Below are 26,167 nucleotides of genomic sequence, written 5' to 3' on the forward strand. Positions count from 1 at the left end.
AGGGAGTAGGAGCAGGCTACCTGCAAGACGATGGAATTCATCAGACACGAGCAGGGAGGGAGGCAGTGCTGCACGGGTGAAAGCAGCAGCTTTCTCCTCTGTATGTTTTTAAAGAACAGCAGTACGTACACAGCTCTGTCTCACAATGCGATACACTCAAAATTCCTCAGCCCAAGGTTCGAATGGCCACTTACAACAGGAGGACTAGGGAAAGCTTGGTACTAAGAATGCAATGCCGGACTCCCAGAATAATCAGGTGGGTTTTAGAGCTGTACAAGCTTTCCATCTTTATCATCTTGCCTTGTTGAGAAAATACGAATGTGAGCACTGGTGTTCTATGGTCCGCTCACTGTGCTGCTGCTTCTACCACTGGTCTCTGAGGGGCCCTGTCTGCGGGGGTTCTTGGTAAGCACATTCACATAAAATGCTAAGTGGGGCCCGTAAGACGGAAGAGTCTGTGATTTTGAAGAGTAATACACAGTTCAACTCCATTCAAAAAACTGAGCCTAAGGGCCAATCAGAGGACAGGAGGGTAGCAAGCCTCAGTCGGGCAGAACCCATGTGGTGCTGGTGGCGGAGGGCTGGTCCTGAGCCTCGTTTCTGAACCCTAGCTCCTGAGCATTGTCACATGTGCGTGCACACACAGTCTTTTGCACACTGTGGGACAGGGAATCCCAACACCTGTCCAGCACCTGATCGTTCCCCGCAGCCCCATGCGTGTATGCTTTGCCCTCTTTGAACCACCTTCCCTCCGCGTCTGCCCAAGTCCTGTGGTTCCGTAGGCAGCTTCCTGTCTCTCCTGACGGCCCTGCTCCTGTATTCCGTGACATCTTCTCTAAACGCCACCACCCATGCTCTCCCATTATGGAACCCTATTGTGTCCACCTGAGGGTCTGACCCAGGTGTGCACCCCGGGAAAACACCAGGATTTCCCAGGGAGTCCACTTCCAGAGTCGTCCCATCACACAGGCCCCTCCCAGACCCGCTGTCCCGAGAACTCGCCAGCATCCGTCCACTGAGTCTGACAAATGCCCACTGCTCCCTGCTAGAGACGGGCTGGGGTCTTGTGCTCTGGGGACATCACTGGGGTGGACAGATCTGTTCCTGGTGCTGAACAGGACAGGTGGCCGCATCACATGGGCAGAGCAGATGAGGAGCTCCGGGGCTCGGCGGGAAACCTCTCTGAAGCCAGCTGCCCTCCAGCTTTCCTTTCTAACCAAATCCACAAAGGACTTGAGTGGTCATATAATAGATCATTACGCATCGTCCCCGTGATGGGCCAACTAAACCGTTTGGCCTGTAGCAGAGGAAGAGTCTTAAAAACGGAGCGGGGTGATGTAGCTAGAGTAAACCCCCTAACTTCAGCTCTGGTTACCCACTGAGCAGTCTCCCGGTGCTCGTGGCTCATACAGACGGCAGATCTGAGAGCGGCTATGTCAAGCCCTGCCTTACCCCAGGAGTAAAGATTCCAGTCACTTTTAAGGAATTAATTAAAAAGACTTATTTACTCATTACTCATTAAACATTATCATGTTTAATTTTACATGTTTGTTTTACAGAGGTCACAGCTTCTAGCATTTTTCTGCTGCCAGCGGGCAGTGTGCAGGTAGAGCACCCGTCTGGCATATGCAAGGCCCTAGGTTTGATCTCGAGAATCACACAAAAAGTTACATGTATATGTGTACATTGTCACAATGATGACTTGATACACAGAGAATTTAACACTACCACCTTAGGGTGAAAGGAGATTGACCATTAAAATGTAATTTCTATGCATATTTTATACACAGATTTGATTTTTTAAAAAAAAAAATCTCTCAAGTGTGAAGCAGTTTGGTTAAGATGCGATTCTGTCCGGCAGGAGGGTAGAAATAAGTTCAACAAAGAAGAGACGCGGTCGAAAATTCTGCCGAAGGACAGACTTAGTCACACTTTTCCAGGGAGGGTGCTGGTGTGAAAGTACCAATACCGCATTCCTCGGGTTACTCCTTTGAAAGTGATGAGATGTTTAATTAAAAACACGCATATTTATATTGTACATCTGTTGCAACCAATTGAACTCATGAAAGAAACGTTCAGATGTTGATTACAAATGTAAGAGGGAGCGTGGTTGCTCAGCATTATTTGGAGACTTACTGGGAGGCCTCGGGCCAGTGTACTGCGTGGCGTGGTTCCCATCTTCCCTGTGTCTGGAACACAGCGAGGTCACCGTGGGTTGAGAGGAAGGACAAGCGTTTCTTGCCGGCTGTGAGCGTCCTGCGAACCCACCCGCGTCAGTGTGGGACGCAAAGGTTTTCTGTCTGTCTTTGAAATATGCTCGCTGGGGAATGGAATCTTGAGACATCGCCTTTTATAATGAGCAGCAAAAAGCAATGCAGTAGGATACAAGACCTTTGACTGGTATTCAATAAAACAACAGTAACAATGAACCCGTTCAAAGAGTAGAGTCTCCTCCTAGCAGGGGCTTCCTCCTGGCGGACGCGTGCTAAGTTGGGAGCGTCACAGGCAGAACGCACCTGGTACCTACGCCCAGCCTGCCACTGCCTAGCTCCACGGCACACGCCGCAGAGGCACGGAGCTTCCCCTCTGACCTTGTGGCCCAGCGCAGGTCACCACTGGGGTTCAGCTAGGGGAGAAAATCAGACTGCGGTCAGTGCAGTCCTGGCCACGATCAGAATTCCAAACACGGTTTCTGATGGGTGTTCACCGCTTTTGCACCGTGATGGGTTCGCTGAGTTGCAAGTGTTACGGCTTAGATCTGGAATGTTGCTCAGAACTCCCATGTGCTCAGAGGTGGGGCTTCTGGAAGTCAGGATCATGAGACAGTACACTGAGCAGCGGGTTAATCCATTCACAGGCACTGCTGGAGGGGGGGTGCTCACCGGGGAGGGACGGAAAGGGCGGGTCTCCTTCCCCGCCTTCCCCCTCCTCACGCTGCTTCCTGGCCGCCGTGAGCTGAGCAGCGTTTCCTCCCCCAAGCCCCTCCACCATCTTGTTTCCGCCTGGGACTGAAGCCTGAGCCGGAGTCAGCCTCCCCTGCCTTACGCTGTGGGCGTCAGGCATTGTGTGCCGGTGACAGGGAGGAGACTAAGACGGCAGCCTGAGCCTTGTAAGTCGGGGACCCTCTGTCCCTGGGAGACATTTGTATTTAACGCTTGAAATTTCCTTTGGTGATGATGTAAGGGAAAAGCTTTCACTGAGCAAACGGGGGGTCCTCGGTGCTCTCCCCTTTGCACTGGATCTGGAGAACCTTCCAGATCCCCCGCTTGGACACAGTCACATTGGAGCTTGGGGTTCTGTAATGTAGGGGAACAAAGGAAGAGTTCATAGTCCCTTCACAGGCTCTGTGGCAACTCATTTGGAAGAGAATTTCACCCTGAATTTATATTAGGCATCTGCTAAAGGCGGAAGAAGTACATGTTTTCACCCGTTCAAAACTCCTGCAGTGATAACTTTTGAGTTCAGAAAAGGTCGTTCATACTGTGAGAGAAAAGGAAACTTGTCAGCATGTTGAATAATTAAAAATAATGACTGACTCCCCTTTCAGCAGACGGAAGGAATCAGAAAGGGCAAAGGGATTGTTGTGTTCCATTTATTTGTTTGTTTATTTATTTATTTGGCAGTACTAGGAATTGAACACAGGGCCTTTGCACCGAGCTACAGTGCCAGCTCTTTTTAATTATTTTGTAGTTTTGAAATAAGGTCTTAGTAAGTTGCTAAATTGCTCAGGCTGGGCTCACACTTGGCAATCTTCCTGCCTTGGCTTCCTAGAATACTGGATTACAGGTGTGCACCACCACGCCCAGCTCATTATATGCCTTCTAAAATTCCTAAGTAGTCACCAGTCAATTGCAGAAGAACGTTTACTTCCTGCTTCTTCATCCGAAATTTCAAAGAACATTCTAGATCTATGGAGGGTTCTAAAATGTATCAGGATCAACTTGCTGATTTCACAGGAAGGGGAGAAGGCTGTCCAAAGTTCTGGGTAGAGCTGGGGCTGGAGTATGGGATTCGGATTCCTAATTCAGTGCTCCCCCTCCAGCTGCCCTGATTTCAGGCTGAGGCCCCAGGTCACCGAGTCCTGGAATCCCAGGGGCCTGTGGTGAGGGTGGAAGCCAGGCCCTTGGGAGGTGCAGGGCACCGGACCTTCCAGACAGTCCCCGACGTGGTGGCTAAATTAGCTCCATGTTCTCCTGTGTTTGTGGGTTCAGGGGGTCCAGTGTGGCTCTAACCTAGACCAAGCAAGCAGGGCCTGTGGGAAGATGGCTAGGGACTGGGAGCTGCAGCTCTCCAGGCAGGAGGGGGCTGCGGCCTCGCACCCCGTGTTGCACATTTGAGGTGCTCTGTGTGTGCGTCCTGAGGGTGCGTGAGGGACTGAACAGTACAGAGAGTGTTTAAATGTGGAGAAAGAGCTGCAGAAAGAGTAATGGTGCCCTGTGTATGGGAACCAGCTCCCCATGAGGGATGTGAACATTATATACTGCAAACGTGCACTGAGTTTTTTAGACTAAAATTTTAAAACTTATTACGGTAAAAGCCACGTTACCATGAATCCCCCTCAAAATCCCCCTCACTTGGAACACACTCGTCCCATGGTCCTGGCCACTTTCTGAGCAGCTCTGGAGTCCTCTTCCCTGAGTGCCTTCAGTTGCCCTGTTGGCTGTTCCCCAAAGTCAACATGGCCATGCAAGGGAAACGTTTTGGGTCCGTTCAGGACACCCTGGCAGCCAGCACAGCGCAACTAAAGACCCTCAGGAAGGAGGACGCCAGAGCTGCTGCAGAAAGCGGCCAGGATGGGGTAGGTGTGTCCATGGAGCCCATGGAGGAGGATCCCTGGCAGCGTGTCTTTCGCTGTAATAAGTATTTAAAAACTTACAGATTCGCAGTGTTTTTCAGTCACACTATGCTCAGCCTCTCACAACATGCTGATTTAAGGGCTTGCTGTTGCAGTTGGCCCGTTGTTCGCCTCAGAACTTCTGAGGGATCTCCAACCCCCAGATGAGCTCCACGACTGCACAGCTGGAGGGAGAACGGGGAGGTGGCTGGCCACCCCAGCCTCCCCACCCACCTCCGCCTCACTGCACCCCATCCCTCTGGGGCCCTTGAGCGGGGTGGGGGCTGGGAGGACGCTCCACCAGGGCTGTAGCCCCTGCCTCGCTGGGCACCGATGGGAGGAAGGCGGCACATCCCAGGGACATCCCCTGGAGAGGTGGGACTGCGAGCAAACTGGACTGGCATTTGTGTGTCACCTCCGGCACACACCCCCTCCTCAGACCAGCCTGCCCGCCTGCCAGACGTGTCTTTGCAGCAGCGTGGCCATTCTTGAGTGCGTGTCTGTCCCCTCCTCGCGGCGGCCTGACTGGCCAACCCAGCTTGTCGGGGTGGAAAATCTCGTCTCAGCCTTGAGTGCATGGCCTGCCCCTCCCGCAGCCACTGGACAAGGAGCTGCAGCCCTGAGCACAGCCCCAGGTCTCAGCGTGGTCACTGCACTGTCCAGTCTTGAGCAGGAAACAGCTCACTGGGATCTGAACCCCGGTCCCTGGGACCTGCGAGGCATGTCATCCTTTTCATGCCGTCGCACCGTCCACAGGAAACGAGGACAGAAACGTTAGAAACTGCTCAGCTTGGGTGACCTCAGCACTCGGGCTGTGACAGCAGGCAAGGCTCGCCCTGGGACGGCTCACTGCACTTCGCATGTCCCACAGCTCCTGCGCCCGCCTCCCCCTCCTCTGAGCTCTCTTGTGAATTGTGCGTTCTTTCAAATGCTTGTCCTCGTGGTCATTGTTGGGGATCTCGTGCAAGCCGGAGCGTGAGGGTTTCTCTTGGTTTTGTTCGTGCCGTGCTGTCTGTCTGCTGTCTGGGTGGAAAGTGGGTGACACCAACTGTTGTGGGGGGTCATGGTGCCATTGGTGTGAGCCCTGCGATTTCAGGGACCCTGCACCCTGCAAGGCTGACCGTGCCCTCCCTGGGTAGCATGTCTCTCGGGAGAGGTGTGCAGACGTCCACCGTGCCCCAGTCGGGTACAAGTGGGTGTGCGTCTCTGATGTTAGCAGTGAAGTTACGGCCCTGGCCCTTTCTTGCTTCTGCTCTTCAAATCCCACTTAGTGCCTGAGGGGCTGGAGACCCTCAGCCACAGACAGACAGCTTCTGTGTTTTACCAGACGGTTCTCTTTCTAAGGCCAGCTCTTATTTACGTCCAAATCTACGGCCTCACATAGAGCACTGGGGTGAGCCAAGTACTGAGAGGCGGCGTGCACATTTCCCACACAGCAGTGCAGTTTGTCAGAAGTTCCCACACCAGGATTACCTCTAGATTTCTTTATCTTTTTAAGAACCCTAATTTTTCGTTATTTTTTTAAAAAGAACATTTGTGGATCCTGGGACTTGAACTCAGGACCTTTATACTAAGCTACAGCCCAGACCTTTTAACTTTTCATTTTTAAAAAGGGTCTTTGATGGGTCCTTAAGCTGCCCAGTTTGGGCTCAGACTTGCATCGCTCCTGCCAGAGTGCTGGGATTGCAGCCACATACCACCACAGCCAGCTAACAAAAAGGTTTATTTTAGGCTTTTTTTTCCGGTACCAGGAATCGAACTCAGGACCTTGCCCTTGTCAGGTGGGTGCTGTGCCCCTGAGCTACATCCCTGGTCCAAAAGGACTTATTTTAAAACAACTTCAGTGAAACCAAGGTGACCCCTTCAGACAGAACAGTCGTATTCATCATGTTCGATCACACGTTGAGCATGTTTGCCTGTCTCATAAGGAAGGGACACACAGTCACAGGACCAGCTGATCACACGCTGAGTCTCAGCGACAGCTTAGCTTGCAGCAGCAGAGGCGCATGTGGCTCCCTGGGTGAAGCCCTTGTCCTGGAGACTGGGTCCCTGTGTGTGCGGGGAGCGCCCTGCCGTCCACATTCCAGAGGAGCCAGTCTGGTGGAATGCGCTTGGGGAGGTGGCTGGGGGCGGGCGTGGCCTGAGCTCACCTGTCCTTGCTGTGTCCTGTCCAGTGAGCCTGCCCCTGAGTCCTGACAGCCACGGCAGTGTGGACGGCGTCCCGGCGGTGCCCTCTGAGGCCGAGGAGACCGTCTCTGTGGGCAGCTGCTTCGCATCCGAGGACACGACGGAGGACTCGGGGGTGATAAGCTCCCCGTCCGACATCGTGTCCCTGGACTCCCAGCACGATAGCTTGAAATCCAAAGATAAGTGGGCCACAGACCAGGAAGACTGCAGCGACCAGGACCTTGCTGGAACCCCGGAACTCGGACCCCAGAAGAGCCCCTTGTGGGAGAGACCTGGCTCTGGGAACTCGTGTCTGAGGTGAGTCGTGACTGGTGGGATGGGAGCCCCAGCCCAGGCTCTAAGGAGGGTCCTGCGTCAGGGTGACCCAATTACTGTCTGCTCACGTTGGAGCGCAGTGCCCACACCCTGATTTTTGGGTTATCTACAGTCAAATCTCCTTGCGTCCTAGATGCCTAGGTGATTAAATAATGTACAACTGTGCCACGTTTGTCTTGGCACTGAACACAGATGGCAGATGGTACCAGGCTCGGCACACCTTTCTGTCTACAGCATGTTTTCAGGACTTATCCGTGATTATAGGTGGTGTTCATTTGCTTACGCATTTCCCTACTAATGAACACATAGGTTGGTCCAGTTTTTCAGGACTGGAAACTATCAGGAAGTTGGACGTAGGTCTGTGTACACATAGAGAGTTTTCTCGAAGAGAAATTATTAGAGCATCAGAAAGAGTCATCTCCCACTTTATGGAATGTCAGCGATTTGCTCCCCAAAAGGTTTGTCCACCTTAAAGATACCTCGGTGGCCTGGGGCATCTGTTGTCCCACATCTGCACCAACCCTTGAGCCAACAGACATCCTAGCTCCGAGAGGTGTCAAATGCATCTCGTGCGGCTTTAACTTACGACCCTCTGATTAGCAAGGGTGGTCATCGTGCCTGTTTACTAATAGCCTGGATTTCTTCTTTCATGAATTACCTTTTCTGTAGCTTTTGGCCATTTTAAAAAGTGTATGTGGTTCACCTTTTTTAAATAATTAATTTCTCCTTTGTCAGTTATGTGCACACAGTCTAAGCCCGTGACCTGAACTTACCTTTGTTTTTCACTGTATAATAATGGGCTTTCCATGTGGACGTCATTGAAGGTGTCCTGTGTCTCCGCCATGTGTACGATCCGTGTGCATCTGAGATTCTTCCCGTGGCCTTAATGGAGGATCTAAAGTTCTTGTAAAGGGTTCGGTGTTGTCCTCCGCTCGCTGGCGCACTCTTCCCCCGGGGGTGTATTTTAGGGTGCAGTGTGAATAAGAGCTCTGTCCCCTCCCCCTGGCCTGACGTCAGGCTCTGTGGGTCTTGGTCACTTCCAGTGGTCACTTGCACTGGACTTGTTTATTTCTTCTCCTCTGAGACACCTGCGTTGTCCTCAGTGTTTTTCTTTTTTTTACATTTTCTATAAAAAGGCGCATTCCTTCTCTTTAGGCTGTCAATGTTTAAATAACTTCCAGAAGCAATGAGAGCTGGGTGTGGCGGTGCACACCTGCGACCCCAGCACTCTGAGGGGCTGAGGCAGGAGGGTCACAAGTTTGAACCCAGTCTGGGAAACTTTGGGGACTTAGCAAACCCTGCAAAATAAAAAGCAAGAAAAGAGCCAGGACTATAGCTCAGCATGAAGGCCTGGGGCCCCGCCCCTGGTATCACAGGTGGAGAAACACATCAGATAAACAATATTGTGGAAGCATTCATAGAAATAAGGTAAAATGATTTTTTAAAGTTCATAAGTCAATCACCAAAATTAATAAGCGCTTTTGTACTTTTCATGCTGTTTTGACCCTGTCCACGGGAACACACAAATCTTTATCTGAACAAGGTCACAGATCTGCATCTGATTAATGTCATGATCTCTCCCATTGTATTTTGTCCTGATTTACTTTTGCCTGACAGTGCCGTGTTGTTATACACACTCCCTGATAATTGTACGAATGAGTCTCCCGTCAAGGACTGTCAGTCCTAAGGCCAAGTGTGGGACTCACCAGAAGGAAGTCAGGCAGCTTGGGTCCCTGCCCTCAGGTTTTAGCAGAGCTGAGCTGTGTCCCCTGCAGCCATGAGAGCAGATAAAGACGAGGTCACTTTCTGTTCGTCATGTACCAGGAAGGAAAATCTCCTTCCGCCAAGCCCCCGGGCTGTTCTGCGTGTTTGATGGGGTCACATATGCCTGGGCTCAATCCAGAGCTGATCAGACGTGGACACTGGCCCGGGATCACCTTGCGGACGCTGGGTGTAGAGTTGGGATTTCCATCCACACAGGGGAGCAAATGCTGTCTGCAGCTGCGGCTGGTGAGTGACTGTTCGGACTCCGATGCTTTATCCAGACAGGGAGTAGGGCTGCTTTTCTGCCTGCGGCTCTGAGTGCCCCGAATTTGGCAGAGGCCTGGAGGGAGAGGGGCTCTCAGAACCTGGAAGACAGACCTCGGGTCCCAGCAGCCGAAGCGGGCCGAGTGGCCTTTGCGGGGCTGAGGCACTGAATTGTGACCAAAAGCAGAGGTCAGGCCGCGGCCCATGACTTTCATGAAATGAAAAACGTTAGTTTTGGGGGATTTTAAGTTGGTTTATTTTAAGGAGTGATTGCAGTGGGAAAATCAGACATACTCAGAGGCCTCAGCATTACAGTGGTGCATTTATTCTCAAATGCGTGATTTCTGGCGCATTGCAGGATTTCTTCCGGGCAGTGGCTCGAGGGTCCAGGTTGGAGGTTGCAGACCTGAGGGCTCTGGGCTGGCCAGAGGGTAACTGAGACTCAGCAGGAAAGGAGAGGCCCCTGGGTCGGGAGGAAGGCTCGGGCCTTCTCCGAACGAGACCCGCCCTCCCCCTTCCCCAGTCGCCACTTTGCAGGGCCCTCAGACCTCATGTGCACCTTTTTGTGTTTGTTTTTGTTTTGTGTTTTTGAGACAGGGTCTCACTAAGTCATTAAGTTGCCTATGCTGCTTTGAACTTGCAATCCTCCTGCCTCAGCCTTCCAGAGTGTAGAGACTGTAGGCCTGTGCCCCCATGCCCAGCTTTCATGTGGCTTGTTTTTGAGAAACCAGACATACAGTGTTACATGATGTCTCCCAGATTTTCCAGGTGGGCAGGCAACTCAAGCATTGGGGCGGACGCACAAGCAGGCCGGGCGTGGCAGCTCCCGGCGGTGCCCGCTCGGGGCTCAGGGTCGAGCCTGAACTTAGCTCTCACTGCGCCCGGATGCTCCCCAGGGGTGCGGCCAAGCCCACCGTCCGCTCTGTCCTGAAGAGTGGATACTTAGTTTCTGCAGCAAATCCCAGGGTGCCCTGCGTGTTCTCCCTGCGTGTTCTCCCCCACTGCTCTGTGGAATGCTGTGTTGCTCAGAAACCGTCTGCTCAGGAATGCGTTTGGGACGGCACCACGCGCTCCTCTTAGCCTGGTGAGCTCACTGGGGCCCTTGGAAATTCCACAGGCGAAGTCCTCTCCACAGGCCTTCTCACGAGTGCCCTCTTCACTTTCTTTGGGAAAAGCCACTCTGTGTCGTCTGCTGCCACAGGGCGGGGGCCAGACGCCCCGTGTGGGGGTGGGGAGAGCGCTTCTCTTCCGCTGGGGATGGTGCCCTTCTGGGGAGCTCGCTGCTCCCACCTGCAGAGTGCCCAGTCCAGCGGGAAAGGACAGAAGTCCTTTGGGTGGGGCGGGCCCAGGCCGGGGGTGGGCAGGCGGCACGGAGGAGTGCGCTGGCCCTGCCGCCCCGCCGGGAGTATCAGGGCCCATGCCTGAGGACCATGCAGGAAGCAGGCTCTCCTGCTACTCAGGAGGGCGTGACTGTCATCCTGGCCACCTGGACAGAAGCACTGGGCCGTCCTGTCGAGGACAGTGACCAAGGTGCCCTGATAGGAGGGCGATCCTGACAAAGCAGCCTCCTGGGGGGACGGTGCAGCCGCTGGTCAGGCCTGACTTAGCTCTCACTGCGCCCGGATGCTCCCCAGGGGTTCGGCCAAGCCCACCGTCCGCTCTGTCCTGAAGAGTGGATACTTAGTTTCTGCAGCGAATCCCAGGGTGCCCTGCGTGTTCTCCCGCGTGTGTTCGTCCTGTGCCCCAGTAACGGGCCAAGACCCTGCTGCGAGTGGAAGGCTCGTCCCTGTCCCTGAGGGGACTCAGGCCCACGGCGCAGGGCCCGCCCTTCGAAGGATCCCCAGGCCCGGTCTCGGCCAGGAGTGGGTTCGTACCTTAGGAGGACTCTGCGACGATGACAGCCACCCTCGGCTTGTGGAAGGCCCCGATGTGGGGCGGCCTCCAGGAGAAGAAGGCTGCCCGCGCATCCCAGCCCGGCCACCTGGGGCCTCTGCTGCCGCCTGTCAGCGGGGTTCTGAGGCCCAGCTGGGCAGGCCCAGTTCGCGCCGCTCCCCTTTCCCGGGCTGCGTCCCTTTCCCTCTTCCCTACGCATGATGCAGCTACAGGCGGTGATTGAAAATGCGGGGAATGCTTACCTTTTTTAAAATATTGCCGTGAGAAGCACACTGCCACGAATCCCCCCAAGCCCCTCCTCACTTCACACACGCTTGTCCCCTCGCTCTTACCGTTTTCGGAAGCAGCTCTGGGGCGCTCTTTCCCGAGCGTCGTTTTGTGGACTCTGAGCTCCAGCTGTGTCAGTTCCGCAGGGCCCGAGGGAGGGGCTGGAGCCTGAGGGTGTGAGCGGATGTCCAACCGCTCCTCCGCCTCCTCTTCCTTCCCCGGCTTCTCGCCCCGCTTCTGTCTCCTCCTTCAGGCAGCCAAAAGGAAACCCCAGGGAGAGCCCCAGACTGCGCTGCAGCATCCCCGGGCCCCGCCCTCTGCCTGGAGACCCCAGGCTCTCCACACCCCCACTGCCTGCGCCTCTGCCACCTCCTGCTGGGCTCTGGCCTCCCTTCACCTCAGCCTTAGGAGGCTCAGATTGGGTGGTGAGACAGGGTGGGGCTTCGGCCCTGCACTTCGTCCCTCCCCCTCTGGAGCCGGGCCTGCCGGCTCACTGGCTCTCCGGGGAGCTGGGAACCTTGTGATACCCGAAGCTCTGCAAATGGCCATCACCCTGACTCATTCTGAGCATTTAGCAACGTTTTCTCCACCTGACCCTGCAGCTTTGTAATCCCCGGGAGGCTGAGCCCTGGCCGCATTAGAAGTGCGGGTCTAGACCCCTGAGACTTTGTAAGCTTCCCCAGAGGACTCTGCCAGGGCTGCCCAGGACTCCGCCAGCCCCCCCGCGGCTTCTGAGCACTTTCCGGGTGGCTGCGCCAGCTGAGATGTGTTGGAAGTGTAAAAACACACCAAATCTGCCGTGAAGAGAAAACATGTAGGTGAACTAACTATATGCAGGAGTAGTTAAAAGTAAAATGTTTAACACTAATTTTACCTGTTCATTTCACTTTTTAAATGTGACAAGATTTTAAATTGTGTGTCTTCTATTGCATTGAATGCCACTGTGCTAGAGGTGTGTCGCCCTGCCAGTTCAGGAGCGCACACCCCGGGAATGGGGACGTGACTGATGAGTGTATCGCGTCACTCCTGACATGATTGTGAAACCACCGGGGTAGGCCTGCTTAGTAGCATCACCTCCCTCTCAGACGTCCTTTTTCATTAACTCTGCCACTGTATACATTCCTTCAAGAAACTTTTTTGAGATAGACTCTTGCTATGTCATTCAGGCTGGCCTCGAACTCACTGTGATCCTCCTGCCTCAGCCTCCTGAATGCTGGGACTATAGGCGTGTGCCATCATACCCAATAAGAGACTCCTTTAGCTACATAAAAATCCGGCACGACCTAATGTGCGTAGCACATAGGTTCTGTACATTTCAGATGAGTTGGACCCACACGGTTCCCCCTTTTCTTTCTCTTAGCAAATGAAAACAAAAAGCCAAAGCTCTCCAGGCCCTGACTGGAAGAACCCTCCCTGCCTGCCTCCTACCGAGCGCAGGGTGGGAGGGCCTGATCCCCTGAGCTGGGTGGGGAGCGTCACTCCAGCCTGGGCCCTCGGAGTTCCCAAGGGGGTGGCCTGAGGCAGCAGCTGCGCTGCTGGGCACCGAGGCCTGAGACCCAGTGCCGTCCGCCCCCACGGCTGTGCAGCGGGCCCCGAGCAGCGTCACCTTCTCCCTCGAGCCACGCCGCCGCTGAGGAAACAGCGGGCAAAACAGTACCCGGTCTGTTTCCCTGCTGTCTTCTGGGTCTTGGGCCGCAACACAAAGCACAGGCATGGACGGGAGAGGGGGCCGGGGACAGAGGGGGGGGGTCTGCGTGGGTTAATGGGGGAGCTTCAGACTCTGGGGTGCAGGGTCCCCTCGCCAGCTGGGAGCTGCGTGTGCCATTCAGGTGCCTTTGAGAGGGGGTTGGGTGAGACCCAGTGAGCTTTGCAAAGAGGACAGTGGCACAGAGTGAGGAAGCGTGCGAAGGTCACAGCTCCCACCCTCTCCGTACCTTCTGCTGGGAGCAGAGCAGACAGGCGCGGCGCATGGGCTCTGGCTCCGTGACCCCCGTGTGCGTGCAGCAGGACAGGGCAGCGCACGGGCACCCAGGCTGTGCCTCCATAAGAGCTGCCCGCTGCGCAGGGCCCGCTGCCCTCCCTCCAGCGCCCGGCCACGCCGCAGCCAGATCCAGGACGAAGGCCGCGGCGGACCAGGCTGTGCCCACGGCACCCGGGTGCAGGTGACAGCATCAGGGGCAGCTTGCCAGCCCAAGCGAGGCAGGCAGAGGGGAGGACGCAGCACAGGGCACGGCAGGGCAGAGGCCACACTCGGGGACAGCGGGCACGGGGACAGCCACGCGGCTCTGTGGGGGAGAGAGCAGGAGGGCGCTGGCTGCAGGGTGTGAGAGGTACCAGAGGGTGTCCCGGTGTCCCGAGCACCGCCGTCCGCTCAGTGCGCTGACTTTGTCCTCAGTAAGTCACGCGGGTTTATTTGCCACAAGCTCTGTTTCTTTTCCTTCTCCCTTCTAAGCAGCATTGCGGATTGAATCCAGGGCATTCGCAATGAGCTCCATTGCCAGCCCCTTATTTTATTTTTTTTAAGTTTTGTTAGTGCGTATTTGCAGTACGTGGTGAATACACTCGCGGGGGGAGCTGGCGCCTGTACCTGTCACACCCCAGTCCCTGTTGCCCCTTCCTCCACTGCCCTGGTCCCCTCCCAGCCACAAAAGGTCCCACCCTGTTTCCTATCATTCCTTTCTTATTTTGCTCTTTAAATTACTTACACTTGGTGTTTCTCATATAAAAGACCGTGTGATATTTAACCCCCGTGTCTGATATTTCTCTTACCATTATGGTCTCAAGATATTTTTTATTTTGAAACAAGTTCTCATTAAGTCACTAAATTGCCCGGGCTGGGCACCAACTTTGCAATCCTCCTGCCTCAGCCTCCCAGAGTGCTGCGTGTTTTTATGTCATCATAATTATCTGACCTATAGTTACATGACTTGATATCTTCAGATAACTTATACATGACTTAGAAACTTCACATATCTTCATGTCAGATGAGGCATCAGTCCGCCCTTCTGTGTACACTTCGTGATCATCATAGTTATTGATATGAAGCACTTCACACATATCTGCATTGATTTTGACATTTGTTCCCACTGCCAGGGCTTGAGCGTCTTCATGTAGAAAATGAAGGCTGTTATGTTTATATTTTTCCTCTCATTGGATAAGCAACTGAAATAGAGGCGGAGGCATCAGAGTTGCTGACAGAGACACAGTGATGTCTGTTTGTCCTGGACCAGTGTTTCCGCCCTGCTTTCTAGTTCAAGTCCGCAGCAACTGTGTTCTAAGTCACTGCCTCCTTCAGTTCAGCGTAACTTCTTCTTGTTTTGTTTTACTTCTAGTGAAACCTTTGCACAGTCAGTGGAACTTGCATCTTAAATCTCTTTTGAGTTTGTCTGAGTGACTGTCCTCATTGCTGAGACGAAACACCCAACACTGAGAGTTAAGGGAGGTGAGGTGTATTTAGCTCGCAGTTTGTAGAGGTTTCCATCCATAGTCAGCTGGCTCCAGGGCAGGGTGACGTGGCGGAGGGCCTCGCAGGGGAGAAAGAGCTGTGGCAGGCAGAAGACAGCAAAAGCAAGCAAACCACCCAACAGCAGCAGGCAGCGACACAGCACTCCCCTTTCTGTTCCTTATACCTTATCAAAGCCCCCATCCTAGGGCAGGTAGCGCTCACACCCTTGAGCGCAGCATCACACACTCTGGGCCCTCGAAACAGTCCCACTTAGGACCTCGTGAGGCTTTGGGGGTCCTCTGGAGACAGCCACGACAGAGATCCAATTCATGTTTCTTTCCAGCACCTAGAACAGTGTGATCAGCATCTTTTGAAAGAAGACAAATACTCAGAAGTAAAAGTGTCTAATTTTGTATGGCTGGGCTTTAAGCGTCCAGTAGTAAGGAGAAACATTTTCTAAAGTTCTCTGCTTTCCATCTCAAGTACTATTTTGTCTTTCAATTTCTATAGTTTCCTGTGCCATACGTTTTGTTACATATTTAAGTGTAAAGTATTTATACCACCACATTCCATGGAAAGGAAAGGCGTCTGCAAGATGCGTTCAAATCATTCGAGTCCAAGGGCAGAGTGGCCAGGAGGGCCATTGTGCACGCCGAGGTCCCCAGCCACTGGACCACATGCACACACCCTCAGCCAGCCCTTGTCCGGGCTGTCGCCGGACGCTAGCGGGGACGGGTCCTGGGGCCACTTCCTGGCTCCCAGTGGACATGGTCCCTAAGAGAGAAAGACGCTTTTATCCAAGTAAAGACGGCCCTGCATCAAAGGGCCTTTGACTCCCACAGTCCCGCAGCGTTGCCTGGGCCTGGCGACCAGCAGTGGACATCAGTCCTCCGTTTTAACAATCAGCCAAGACTTCGGCTCTCAGTAGAGCCAGAATCACTGGAGACGCAGCGCCGTGCGCCCTGCCCGACAGGAAAGCGCGGCGGGAGCCCTCGCAGACACAGCTTTCAAGTGTTTTGGTGGCAGTTGTGCAGATGGCATTGTCCTGGGGCACACGTACAGTCTGAGCCAGCTCTCTGGGGAGTGGCTGCTGTCTCCCAGGACACCCCATGCCCCAGGGCCACAGGGGCCCCTGGCCACCAAGGAGACTAGGCCACCTGGCTGGCAAGCGCGGCCCTGCGCAGACTTGGGGCAAGGGCTGGCTCTGGACGCTGTAGGAGCTTGCAGAGGACTGTTGGTCTCTCTGTGTGTAATTTCCCGTCTCCGCAGTGCTCCGATGACCCACCCTGCGAGCGGCTAGAGGAGTGTGACAAGACGCTCTGTACGCAAGAGCTCTGCTTGGGCAGGCACAGAGGCAGGCAGGCCGTGTCTGCAGGCTTCCTCCTGCGGGCTCCACTGAGTGGCATCCTCGCTGTCACAGCATCTCTGTCTCCTAGTTGCTGCCAGCTCCCTCGTTGTCTTTATGTTCCCAGGGAAGTGGGTCGGGGCCCACATCTTCAGGAGGCGGGATCAGATCCCAGAGGCCCTGTGCAGGAATTAACCCAGGACACACACCTCAAAGATGCTCGTCCACAAGGACACGCTGTGGACGAGCTGTGGACCCCGCCCCTGTTCTGAACCCCACAGGTCCCCCAAGGTGCAGCCTGCTGCAGCTGCAAGCGGGAGCCAGTGGTGGTGATCAGGAGCCCTTGGGCAGTGATCACACACTGATCTGTTCTCCCAGCCTGCAGCCTACGCCGTCGGGTCTTGAGGGACACTGACTGCAGGCCCCGGGGTGACCTGGCCACCATGTACGTGTGCAGCCTGGGCTCCAGGTGCCTCTCTGCGGCCACCAGGTGCCTGGTGCTTTACAACCCAGAAAAGAAATCAATCCCACTGGGCAGCAGGAGGAGGCAGCCCTCCATGTGCAAGCTGGACCGAAGCTGTGTGTGTGGTGTGGCTGACACTTTGGGGCCACGTGTACACACTCCACACACACAACATATATCACGTACACAGCACTCATGCCACGTATAACACGCACCCACGTGTGCACACATCTCACACGTCATGTATGGGGTATGATCGAAACAGAAGGCAAACGTTTACATTTTAAAAGAAATTTATCACGGCAAAAGGCACATTGCCGTCAAGCCCCCAACCCCTCCCCGCACTTTGAACATGCTCACCCCATCATTCTTGCCACTTTCTGAAGCAGCTCTGGAGCCCTCTTTTGTGAGGGTCTTTTGGGGTGCCTCGGTGTCCTGCATCAGTTCAAAGTGTTCACGGCAGTTTCTGCCAAATAAAAACGCAACTGACCCACCTCACTCAGTGGCTGTGGCACCGTGAGGCTTCTGGCTTGCTCCTGAAGTCACAGTAAACATGAGATTTCACACACACAGTACACACGCACATGGCACGCTCAGGCACACACTCTCCCCGAGGTCCTGAGGACGAGTCCTGCTGAGCGTGGTGAACCTGAGCTGTCTCCTTCCCAGACACTGCCGGAGAGCGGCTCACTGAGTCAGTGTGCGCGGCATCAGTGAGCGCTCTTCCTGACTGCTTGGTTTCCCCTAGAAGGGAGAAGGCCGCCGCGACCTCCACGGAGGAGGACCTGTCCCACGGAGCCCTGGCAGCGCCCTTCGGAGACTGGGATGGTGAGCAGACTTGCTGTGTGCTGTCGCAGCGCGATGTGGGCGTTGATGCGCCGGGGCCCCTCTCTGAGCACTCTTTTATATAACTGCAGGCCCTGCAGTCACAGCACTCTGGGAAGCTGAGGCAGGAAGATCAAGTTTGAGCCCAACCTGGGCAACTTGGCAACTGAGTAAGACCCTGTCTCAAAATGAACAATAAAGAATGTTGGGGATGTAGCTCAGTGTGAAGGCCCCCAGTTCAAAATACTAACTCTGTACCTTAAAAAGAATTTCACGCATATCACAGAGTGCGCTAGAATGTCCAGATGTGTTAAAGAAGTACAGAATGGCACAGAGATAAGCAGTGTCTCTTTATTTTTATTTTTTGATATAAGGTCTTATGTAGTTCAGGCTGGTCTTGGAGTCTTGACCCTCCTGCCTCAGCCTCCCAAGTGCACTACCATGCCTGACTTTAAGCAACTATCTTTATGAGGACTTGCAGCTCTTCACTTGCTAGTGTATGGTGCCTCCCTCAAGCGGACACACACTTCTTGTCTGCAGTAAATCCATTTACATAGCACCCTGAGCAACAGAGTCTCTTGCTTTGGCGGTGATAGCCTTGCGCTGTAAGGCCAGGGCAGACACAGATAATCTCTGTAAACAGGTGGGCAGTGTTTCAGACAAAGGAGCCGTGCTCTTCTCCCAGACGCAGGGAAGGCGAAGGGTCAAGCCCTGGGGCCACACTGGTCTGCAGACGGGCCCCAGGTTGCCTACTGAAAGCTGGGGCTCGGGTCCCGGGGAGCCACAGATCACCAGAACCTGAAGCCTCCCTGTCCCAGGTGCCCGGTCGTGGACAGGACAGGTGGCCCAGGGCGGGGCCAGGCTCGCTGTCCTGAGGGTGAGAATCACACACGCAGTGCCGCTCAGTGACTTGTGCTCGTCCCTTGCAGAGATGGAGGACAGCTGTGACACAGACTGCAGCTCTGTGACCCACTCTGTGAACGGTGCGTGGAACCACTGTGCTGACGGCGCGGTCGGGGACGCGGACGCAATCCCGGTGACCTTCATCGGCGAGGTTTCAGACGACCCCGTGGACGCGGGGCTGTCGTCCAACAGCAACAACAACGCAGGCTCATCCAACACGGTGGGTGTCCCCAGCAGGGGCCCCTGCCTGCCCACATGTGACGCTGAGCAGGACCAGCCCCGCGGGAGGTGGAGCCCTCCCCACGACCCCAGCCCAGGAGACCAGGACAGGAGGGCGGCTGGGATGGCGCCCAAGGTGGCCTCCCTGGCCGTGAAGCTTCCCACAGCCGTCCCGAGTGTGCAGGAGCCAGGCCTCGCGCCCCGCTCTGCTCCTGGAGAGAGGACTCAGCCCTCACGGAGAGCGGAGGACACGGAGGCCGGCGAGCCAAGCGGCATCCCGGGGCCCCCGTCCTGGTGCCGGTGGAGCCGCCCCGCAGTAGAAAGCTATGGACTGAAGCACGGCCTCACCACGTACAAGATCGTTCCTCCCAGGTCAGAGATGCGGTGTTACGACCGCGGCGTGTCCCTGACCACGGGCGCCATCAAGATCGACGAGCTGGGGAACCTGGTGAGTCCCCCGGGGGCTGGTGGCAGGCCTGGCAGCGGGGCCGAGCTCGCGCCCTCCTCCCCCGGGGTTGACACCCAGGCTCAGCCCCTCGGGAAAGTGAAGGAGTTCTGGAAGCGCGGGTCCCTGGAGAAGCCCCCAAGCCAGCCTTCGGGGCACTCGGCAGCCAGGGGGACCCCCAAGGCCACCGCTGTCACCACGACCACCCCCACCCCAGTGCCTGCAAAGCCAGCGCAGGACAGCACTGTCCCCGCGGCCCCCGCGCCCAGCCCGCCACAGCAGCGGGCTGCCCCCCAAGCACGTGGGCTTCTGCTGGAGGACCATGGGCACCGACCGCCCTGGACAGCCTCGGGTCAGGAGAAAGCGCAGGGGGCGAGCGTGGCAGAGGTCCCGTTCCTCAAGCCTCACAGAAGGACCTCCAGCCAGCACGTGGCCTCGGCCATCGCCCGGCGGATAGGATCCGTGCCGGCCCCAGCCAACGCAGCGAGGCAGCGCAGTCACTCGGAGAAGGGGCCCGAGGCCCGGAGTCCAGGGTCACCGGCACAGACCCTCGTCATCAGAGGTGCCACAGCTCCTGGCCGGGCCTCTGAGCCACAGAACCACGACACACGGCAGCTGGGCACCCGTGGGCCCAGCAGTGCCCAGCCTGGCAGGGCAGCCAGCAGCCCACAGAGGATACCGCTGGCCGGGGACAAGGACGGCCCTGCTGCCGTCCAAAGAGAGTTCTGCTCCCTGCCAAGCCCTACTTCCTGGAGGGAGCCCGTGTCTGCAAGATGGAGCCATGGCCCCCCGGAGAAGTCCGGTTCCCGAGACCTAAAGGCCAGCTTGGCCTCCCACCCCACGCACAACCGGGACGGGGCGCAGCTCAGCCCCGCACACCCAGCAGATGTGCCGACGCCCAGCAAAATGCTGGCCAATGGCTCTGCCTGGGACCCGGAGCCTCCTCGCTGCCCATGGGGGTCTGGCACCCACAGCCACATCATCCTGGAAACGGAGGACAGGCCCAGGGCGTCCCCCGAGGCTGCGAGTGAAACAGAGGGCGCTCTCCCAGCCAGCATTTTTGGGCCAAAGAAGAAATTCAGGCCTGTGGTCCAGAGGCCAGTGCCGAAGGACACATGCCTGCACAGCGCCCTGATGGAGGCCATCCACTCGGCCGGCGGGAAGGACAGGCTCCGCAAGGTGAGTGGGGCGGCCTGGGGATCCTCGACCCCGCACTCCGGGCTGGAGGTGACAGGAGGGGTGTGGTGGCCAGGGCCCATGCCAGGCTTCCTGTGTAACTGGAATCCGTCCTGGACCTTGTACCAGCGAGGCCGGGGTGGGTGGGTCTCGACTTGTTCGGCTGCAGCTGCTCTGTGGGAAAGAAGAAGATTGCTTGTCAGGCAGTAAATGCCCTGGCCAAGGGCTGAGGATGGAGGCTGATGCAGTACACGTGGAGGTGTGCTGGTCAGCTTTCCGTATTGTAACAGAGCGCCTGAGCTGGCCAGCCCAAGAGGAAAGGTTTCTTAGGTCGCACTCGGAGGTTTCAGCTCATTCCCGCTAGGCCGGTGGCGAGGGGCACACGGTGGGAGCTGGTGGTCAGGCCAGCACCCCCATGGCCAGGAAGCAGAAAGAGGGGGAGACCAGCTCCCCACTGTCCTTCAAGGTCACTATCCCATGACCTCCTGCTGGGCCTGCCTCCTGGAGAGCCCCCCATGACACCAAGCCGAGGACCGAGCTTTCAGCACTCGGGCCTGTGGGACATCTGAGATCCAAAGGGCAGCATGTTGCAGACAGGAAGTGGAAAAGGGGGGCTCCCCACGCAGTCATGGGAGGCCGTGCAGTGGGGACCACACGCCAGCCACGCCGTCACGGCACTGGCCACCGAGACTGTGCCCCCTGGGACCTAGAGGTGGAGTGGACGGGAGGCCTTGCTGAACGGTGACCTCTCTGTGGTAACGGAGACTCCCTCCCACGCCACCCTGGGGAGCGCGGGGCACTGGACACGAAGCCAGCAGCGCTGGCTCCTTCCCGAGAGCCTCGAGCTGGGGTCTCGGTCTGTGCTGCGCCTCTGCGGGTCCGCAGCTGGGGTCTGCCCACCCCGAGGTCCCCGGACGTGTAGGGAAGGCGTAGCCACTGTGCTTCAGGAGGAGGGCGCTGTCCCCGGATGACAGGAGTCGCTCAGCCTCACTGCGGTCTCAGGGGACCCCGTCCCCGTGTGGCCCAGGATTACAACCCAGTGCTGCGGCTCCTGACTCTTCAGTGGGGAGCCCTGCACCTCTGCAGCGACCAGGGACGAGGCTGTGATGCTCCCTGTCCACGCACAGGCGTGCAACACGGCAGAACTCTCGCTGCTAAACCAGCATCATCGGGATGTGGAAACTAAGGCACAGCGAGGCCAAGTGGCCTGGCCCAAAGTCACCCATAACAGCAGGGACGCAGGACGCTCACCCAGGTCTGCAGGACTGCAGCACACACAGTGCGGGGCAGCGGGCCAGGGCAGGGCGCTCTGACTCCGACAGGCAGCCCTGGTGTGACCCCGAATAAACGACCTCTGATGCACCTCACCTCTCCCCAGCTCACTGTCCAGTTAGACACCAGGGACCCTGGAAAGGGGAAAACCTCAGCAGTCAAAAGCAGGTTTTCCTGGGTGTGGTGATGCCCACCTGTTATCCCAGGAGTCTGGCAGGCTAAAGCAGGAAGCTCATGAATTTGAGCCGTCTGGTCAACCTAATGATGTAGTGTCTGGTCAACCCTGTCTCAAAGTAAAAAATTTCTACTAGGGCTGGGGACCAAGCTCAGTGCAAGGACCCTGTGTCCTGTTCCAGTACTACAGGAAAAAAACCAGGAAGAGGAGGAAGAACAGGAAGAGGAGAGGCAGAAGAGGGGAAAGAGAACATTTTGTACGCCCGGCCCAGCCCACTGCCTTCGCTGTCCTCAGAGCCCTCATGCGGCTTCCGTGTGGGCAGAGTCATCACCTCAGACCCTCCTTGATAGACGTGTCCAGTGGCCGCCGTGCCTTGTGGGCTGCTGTATGGACAGTGAGAACTGGGCTCAGGGCGAGCATTGGGGCCAGGCGGGGAGTGCTTTGCGTGGACTGAGTCAACCCCACTACCTTCCAGACGGCAGAGCCCCCTGCGGAGCGCGGGCCCCAGACGCTGTCCTATGCGGGGGTGGACAGCGAGCGCTCGGCCCTGCTGGCGGCCATCCGGGGACACAGTGGCACCCAAGGCCTGCGGAAGGTAAGGGGCTCCTGGGTTGTGCGGCCAGGGGGCGCCCACCTCTCCCAGCAGCTGGCAGATGCTGCCGACACTTCCGCCGTCCTGGGAGGGTGGCAAAGGTCGTCAGCCGCGCACCTGCTGGCACAGCGGCCCGGGGGGCAGGTGGCCCTGGGGACAGGCGCTGGCTCTTGCACTGACGCAGCGTCCGGGGAGGACCTGGCCCCGGGCCAGCGGGGTCCCCTGGGACCTGAGGGACAAGGCGACCTGCTGCTCACTGTGTGGCGCTGGCTGTCTCCTGTCTCCAAAACCAGCCAGACATTCCGTCCTCCGGGGCTGGGGAAAGCTGGGCCCGAGTCCCAGCACGGTGCGGCCCTGTGACCCGTGAGGTGGCGGCCGGGGACAGGTGTCTAAGCCCTGAGGGGACAGACGTCCCGTGCCCACAGCGCAGGGGCTGCGGGAGGCCGGGCGTGCTGGCAGCGGGGGGCTGTGCCCTAGGGAAGGGCTTCTAGGGACACGGTCACCGTCCAGCGCACCCAGCAGCTGTGACAGCACCTCAGGCTCACAGCGGCCGCAGAGGGCTTGAACCCTTGCGGTTCAGAGGCCGGAAGCCCAGGGCCGGGGTAGCAGGCTTGGGGTCCAGCGAGGCCCTTCCTGGTCCCCAGGCAGCACCTCCCCGTCCTCCCCTGCTAGGATCCGCAAGTCTCTCGGGGCACTGATCTCGTTTAGGGGCCCCTTGTCCTGACCCGGCCCCTCCCCAAGGCCTACCCGGCAGGTAGATTTCAAGGTGACTTTGAGGCCCTGAGCCCCAGCCACCGTGGTCACCCGACGTCGGCGTCTCCTTCCCAGGTGTCGTCTTCAGCTTCTGCGGAGCTCCAGGGCTGCCGGGACTCAGCGCCTCCTGAAGCGCCTCCAGCCCCACCGGCCCCCCAGATTCCCCCTGCACCCCCGGCAGCTCCCGGGCTGGGCTCGGGGCCCCTAGGCGATGTGGTAGATGCAAGGCAGGCCCTGCTGGATGCCATCCGCTCCGGCTCAGGCGCTGCCAGGCTGAGAAAGGTAAGCAGGCGGCGAGGGGCCGGCGGCAGTGGGCGGCAGGGACAGAGCTCCAGCCAGGGGCACCGAGCCAGAGCCGCCGTGGACACCGCAGGGACAGTGGGCCAAGGGGCGCCGGGCTCGGCCACCAGCAGGGCCTCGCCTGCAGCCACCCGCCTTCCCCGCCCTTCCCCTCTTCCGTCCTCCCCCATTCCTTCTTCCTGCCGCCCAGCGGTCCCCACCCTGCAGTCTCAGGCCAGGCACACGTCGTCCCTGTCCCGTCCGCACAGCGCACGGCACGTGCTCTCAGCCCCGGGCTCAGGGCGCAGGTGGCCCTGCAGCCAGACTCGCAGGTGGAGGCCTCGCTTGGCTGCGAGGAGACTCCGTGAGGCTTTGCCTCCGCCCCACGCTGCCCATGAGTGAGGAGCCCCCGACAGGGCGCCCCGCTCCTTCCCGAGGCCCCGTCCACCCCAGCATCACGGAAAGGGTCGCACCGCACACGTCCTCGTCTGTACAAGCCGTGAACGTGGCTCGGCGGAGCCAGCCTGTGTGCTGAGCGCGGGCCTCTGGGAAGGTGCTGGCCACTCGGTCCAGGCTGCGCGCGCTGTGGAGGGGACCTGGGGCCTCTTCCAGGATGGGTGCTCCCGTCACCAGCGAGGCAGACAGCTCTCCTGACCCAGAAGCAGCAGAGGCAGGCAGGATGGGGCACAGGGCTGGGCAGGGTGTCCCTCCCGGCAGGGCTCCGTGGGCTCAGCGGCCCCAGTGCCATGCCTGGGCAGGAGCAGGGTCGCCCAGGACTGTGCCTTCCCTGCCACCCAGGGGACTTCGGTCACACGCAGGCTTGCTCCTGCTGTGAGCAGGCACGGACACACCCCTGGCAGGACGGGCGCCGGCCGGGTGGGACAGCAGGCCCCACGCGGGTGCTGGGGAAGCCTCCCCGGTCTGAGGTCCCTGGCCAGGGAGGCACAGGCGCATGCCCTGCCCCAGGGAAGGCAGCTGCTGGACGTCAGCCGGGGCCCTGGCTCCTCCCTGCCCTCCCTTTTCTGTGCAGCTCTGTACAGATGCAGAGGAGGGAAAAGGGGGGAAACTGAACGGAGTGGCTGCAAAGGGTTCAGGAAATGGAGAGCATGTGCTGGGTGGGCTGCATGGTGCACGCCCATCACCCCAGCACGCTGGGAGGCTGAGGCAGGAGCGTTGCAAGTTCCAGCCCAGTCTAGGCAACACAGCGACTCAGTGAGACGCTGTCTCAAAATAAAAATAAAAATAAAAATAAAAAAGGGCTGAGTGTACAGCTCAGTGCAGAGGCCCTGGGTTTAGTCCCCAGTGCTGAAAAGGAAATACTGAACCTGAACCTCCCTGCATGCTCTGTCTCATCCTGCGAGGGGCAGGGTGGACGCTGCGGCCTGCATGTGCCCGGAGCCAGGTGAGGGCAGATGTCCGGACACCTGCATGGCACCCTCTGGGGCAGCGCCACCCTATGCCTGGTGTCCTGTCAGTTCCGGGCCAAGCCCCGCCTGCCCTGGCCGCAGCTACCGATTTCCCGCGCAGCGACCTGTGGGTGCAGACGGGCGGCAGCACCCGGCCTGGACCTCGGGCCCCGAGGGAGGAGGAGAGCTCGCGCCAGGGAGGAGAACACAGAGCTCCGCACAGGGCGGGGCGGGAGGGACGCGGATGCCCAGTGAGGAGCAGCTGCGTCACCCAGGCCGCGCACTCACTGTGCAGCTCCTTCCACTTTGATCGGGGCAGTGTCCAGCTGCAGGGGTCAGTCTGGTCTTCACGGACCCATGTCAGTTTTATTTTTTTTATTTTTATTTTTTGTGTTTCTGAGGCAGGGTCTCACTATGCAGTTCAGGCTGGCCTTGAGCTCACTTTGTAGCCCAGGCTGGTCTCAAACTTGCAACGATCCTCATGCCTCAGCCTCCCAAGTGCTGGGATAACAGGCCTGTGCACCATGGTCAGCTGTGGCTGACTTATGCGGGCTCATTCTTTCCCATAGAACCAGGTAGCTGGGCTTGGGGCCATCAAAAAGAGTGCCACCCTAGGGCCTCGCAGACGGGGTTCCCACACTTCTCTAGCATATCCCAGCCCGCTGTGACCCATGTGCACCCCAAGTCCTCCGAGAGCCTCCGGGTCCACAGGCTGGCTCATCCCCTTGTGTGGCATTGTGCAGTTCCTCCTTCACGCCCGCTGTGAGCCGAGCTCCGAGTTCTCCCAGGACCAGGGGACGCACACGTGTCTGCTTCTCTCTCTTCCCCGCCAGTGGTGGCTCTTCCGGGACTCCTGGCATGAGCACCCGGGATGGACCTGGGGACTCGCTGTGGGCCAGTGTCCCAGCTCCCCGTGCTGCTGGCCACCCCCTGCTCTTAGCTCATCCAGTCCCTGATCACTACCGACTGCTACGGAAGTCCAGGGCACTGGAAGCACTGTCCCTTCCTTGTCTTTCCTTCTGAAAATGGCTCGTGTGTGTCGCCGGCTTCCAGTGCAGAGCCCGGCCGCATCCCCAGGGCCTCGGGCTGTGGGGCTGGCCCCGTGCCGGTCCCACAGGGCCTCAGGGAGCCACGGGGGCCTTTGAACCCTGGCAGCTGCCTCTCCTTGCCCGACCCTTTCCCCGTCACCATGCTTGTTTTTCTCTGGGCCAGGAAACCATAAACCTCAGAGAAGTTCCTAGCTTCCCCTATTGGTGTCTAAATGCAAAGCCGGGAGCCTTTCGCTGCTTTTCTTCTTGTCCAGGCAAAAGAAAAGGAGGCCCCTTTAGGAGCCAGGAGCCAGAGG

General features: G+C 57.7%; 1 protein-coding gene and 1 long non-coding RNA gene across 3 annotated transcripts in view; one reads left to right on the forward strand and one right to left on the reverse strand.

Moving 5' to 3' along the window:
- LOC106149890 lies at positions 1-13,255 on the reverse strand. 2 transcript variants are annotated; one of them, XR_001236346.1, is made up of 2 exons: positions 11,590-13,255; positions 1-3,480 (listed from the first exon to the last, which is right to left on the reverse strand). It is a non-coding gene; the product is annotated as an uncharacterized LOC106149890 (long non-coding RNA). The 2 variants fall into 2 exon arrangements; XR_001236347.1 differs by lacking the exon at positions 11,590-13,255 and adding an exon at positions 6,985-7,029.
- LOC106149889 (protein cordon-bleu-like) overlaps positions 7,229-26,167 on the forward strand; it is a 25,840-nt gene continuing 6,901 nt past the window's right edge. Inside the window, exons 1-4 of the mRNA XM_013520573.1 lie at positions 7,229-7,318; positions 18,532-20,348; positions 22,268-22,387; positions 23,213-23,419. Of these exons, the coding sequence (XP_013376027.1) occupies positions 18,534-20,348; positions 22,268-22,387; positions 23,213-23,419 (2,142 nt within the window). The 5' untranslated portion in view covers positions 7,229-7,318; positions 18,532-18,533. The remainder of the gene's footprint in view (positions 7,319-18,531; positions 20,349-22,267; positions 22,388-23,212; positions 23,420-26,167) is intronic.

Source organism: Chinchilla lanigera, unplaced genomic scaffold (genome assembly GCF_000276665.1).
Source record: "Chinchilla lanigera isolate Chin_1 unplaced genomic scaffold, ChiLan1.0 scaffold00055, whole genome shotgun sequence".
Taxonomy (NCBI): Eukaryota; Metazoa; Chordata; class Mammalia; order Rodentia; family Chinchillidae; genus Chinchilla; species Chinchilla lanigera.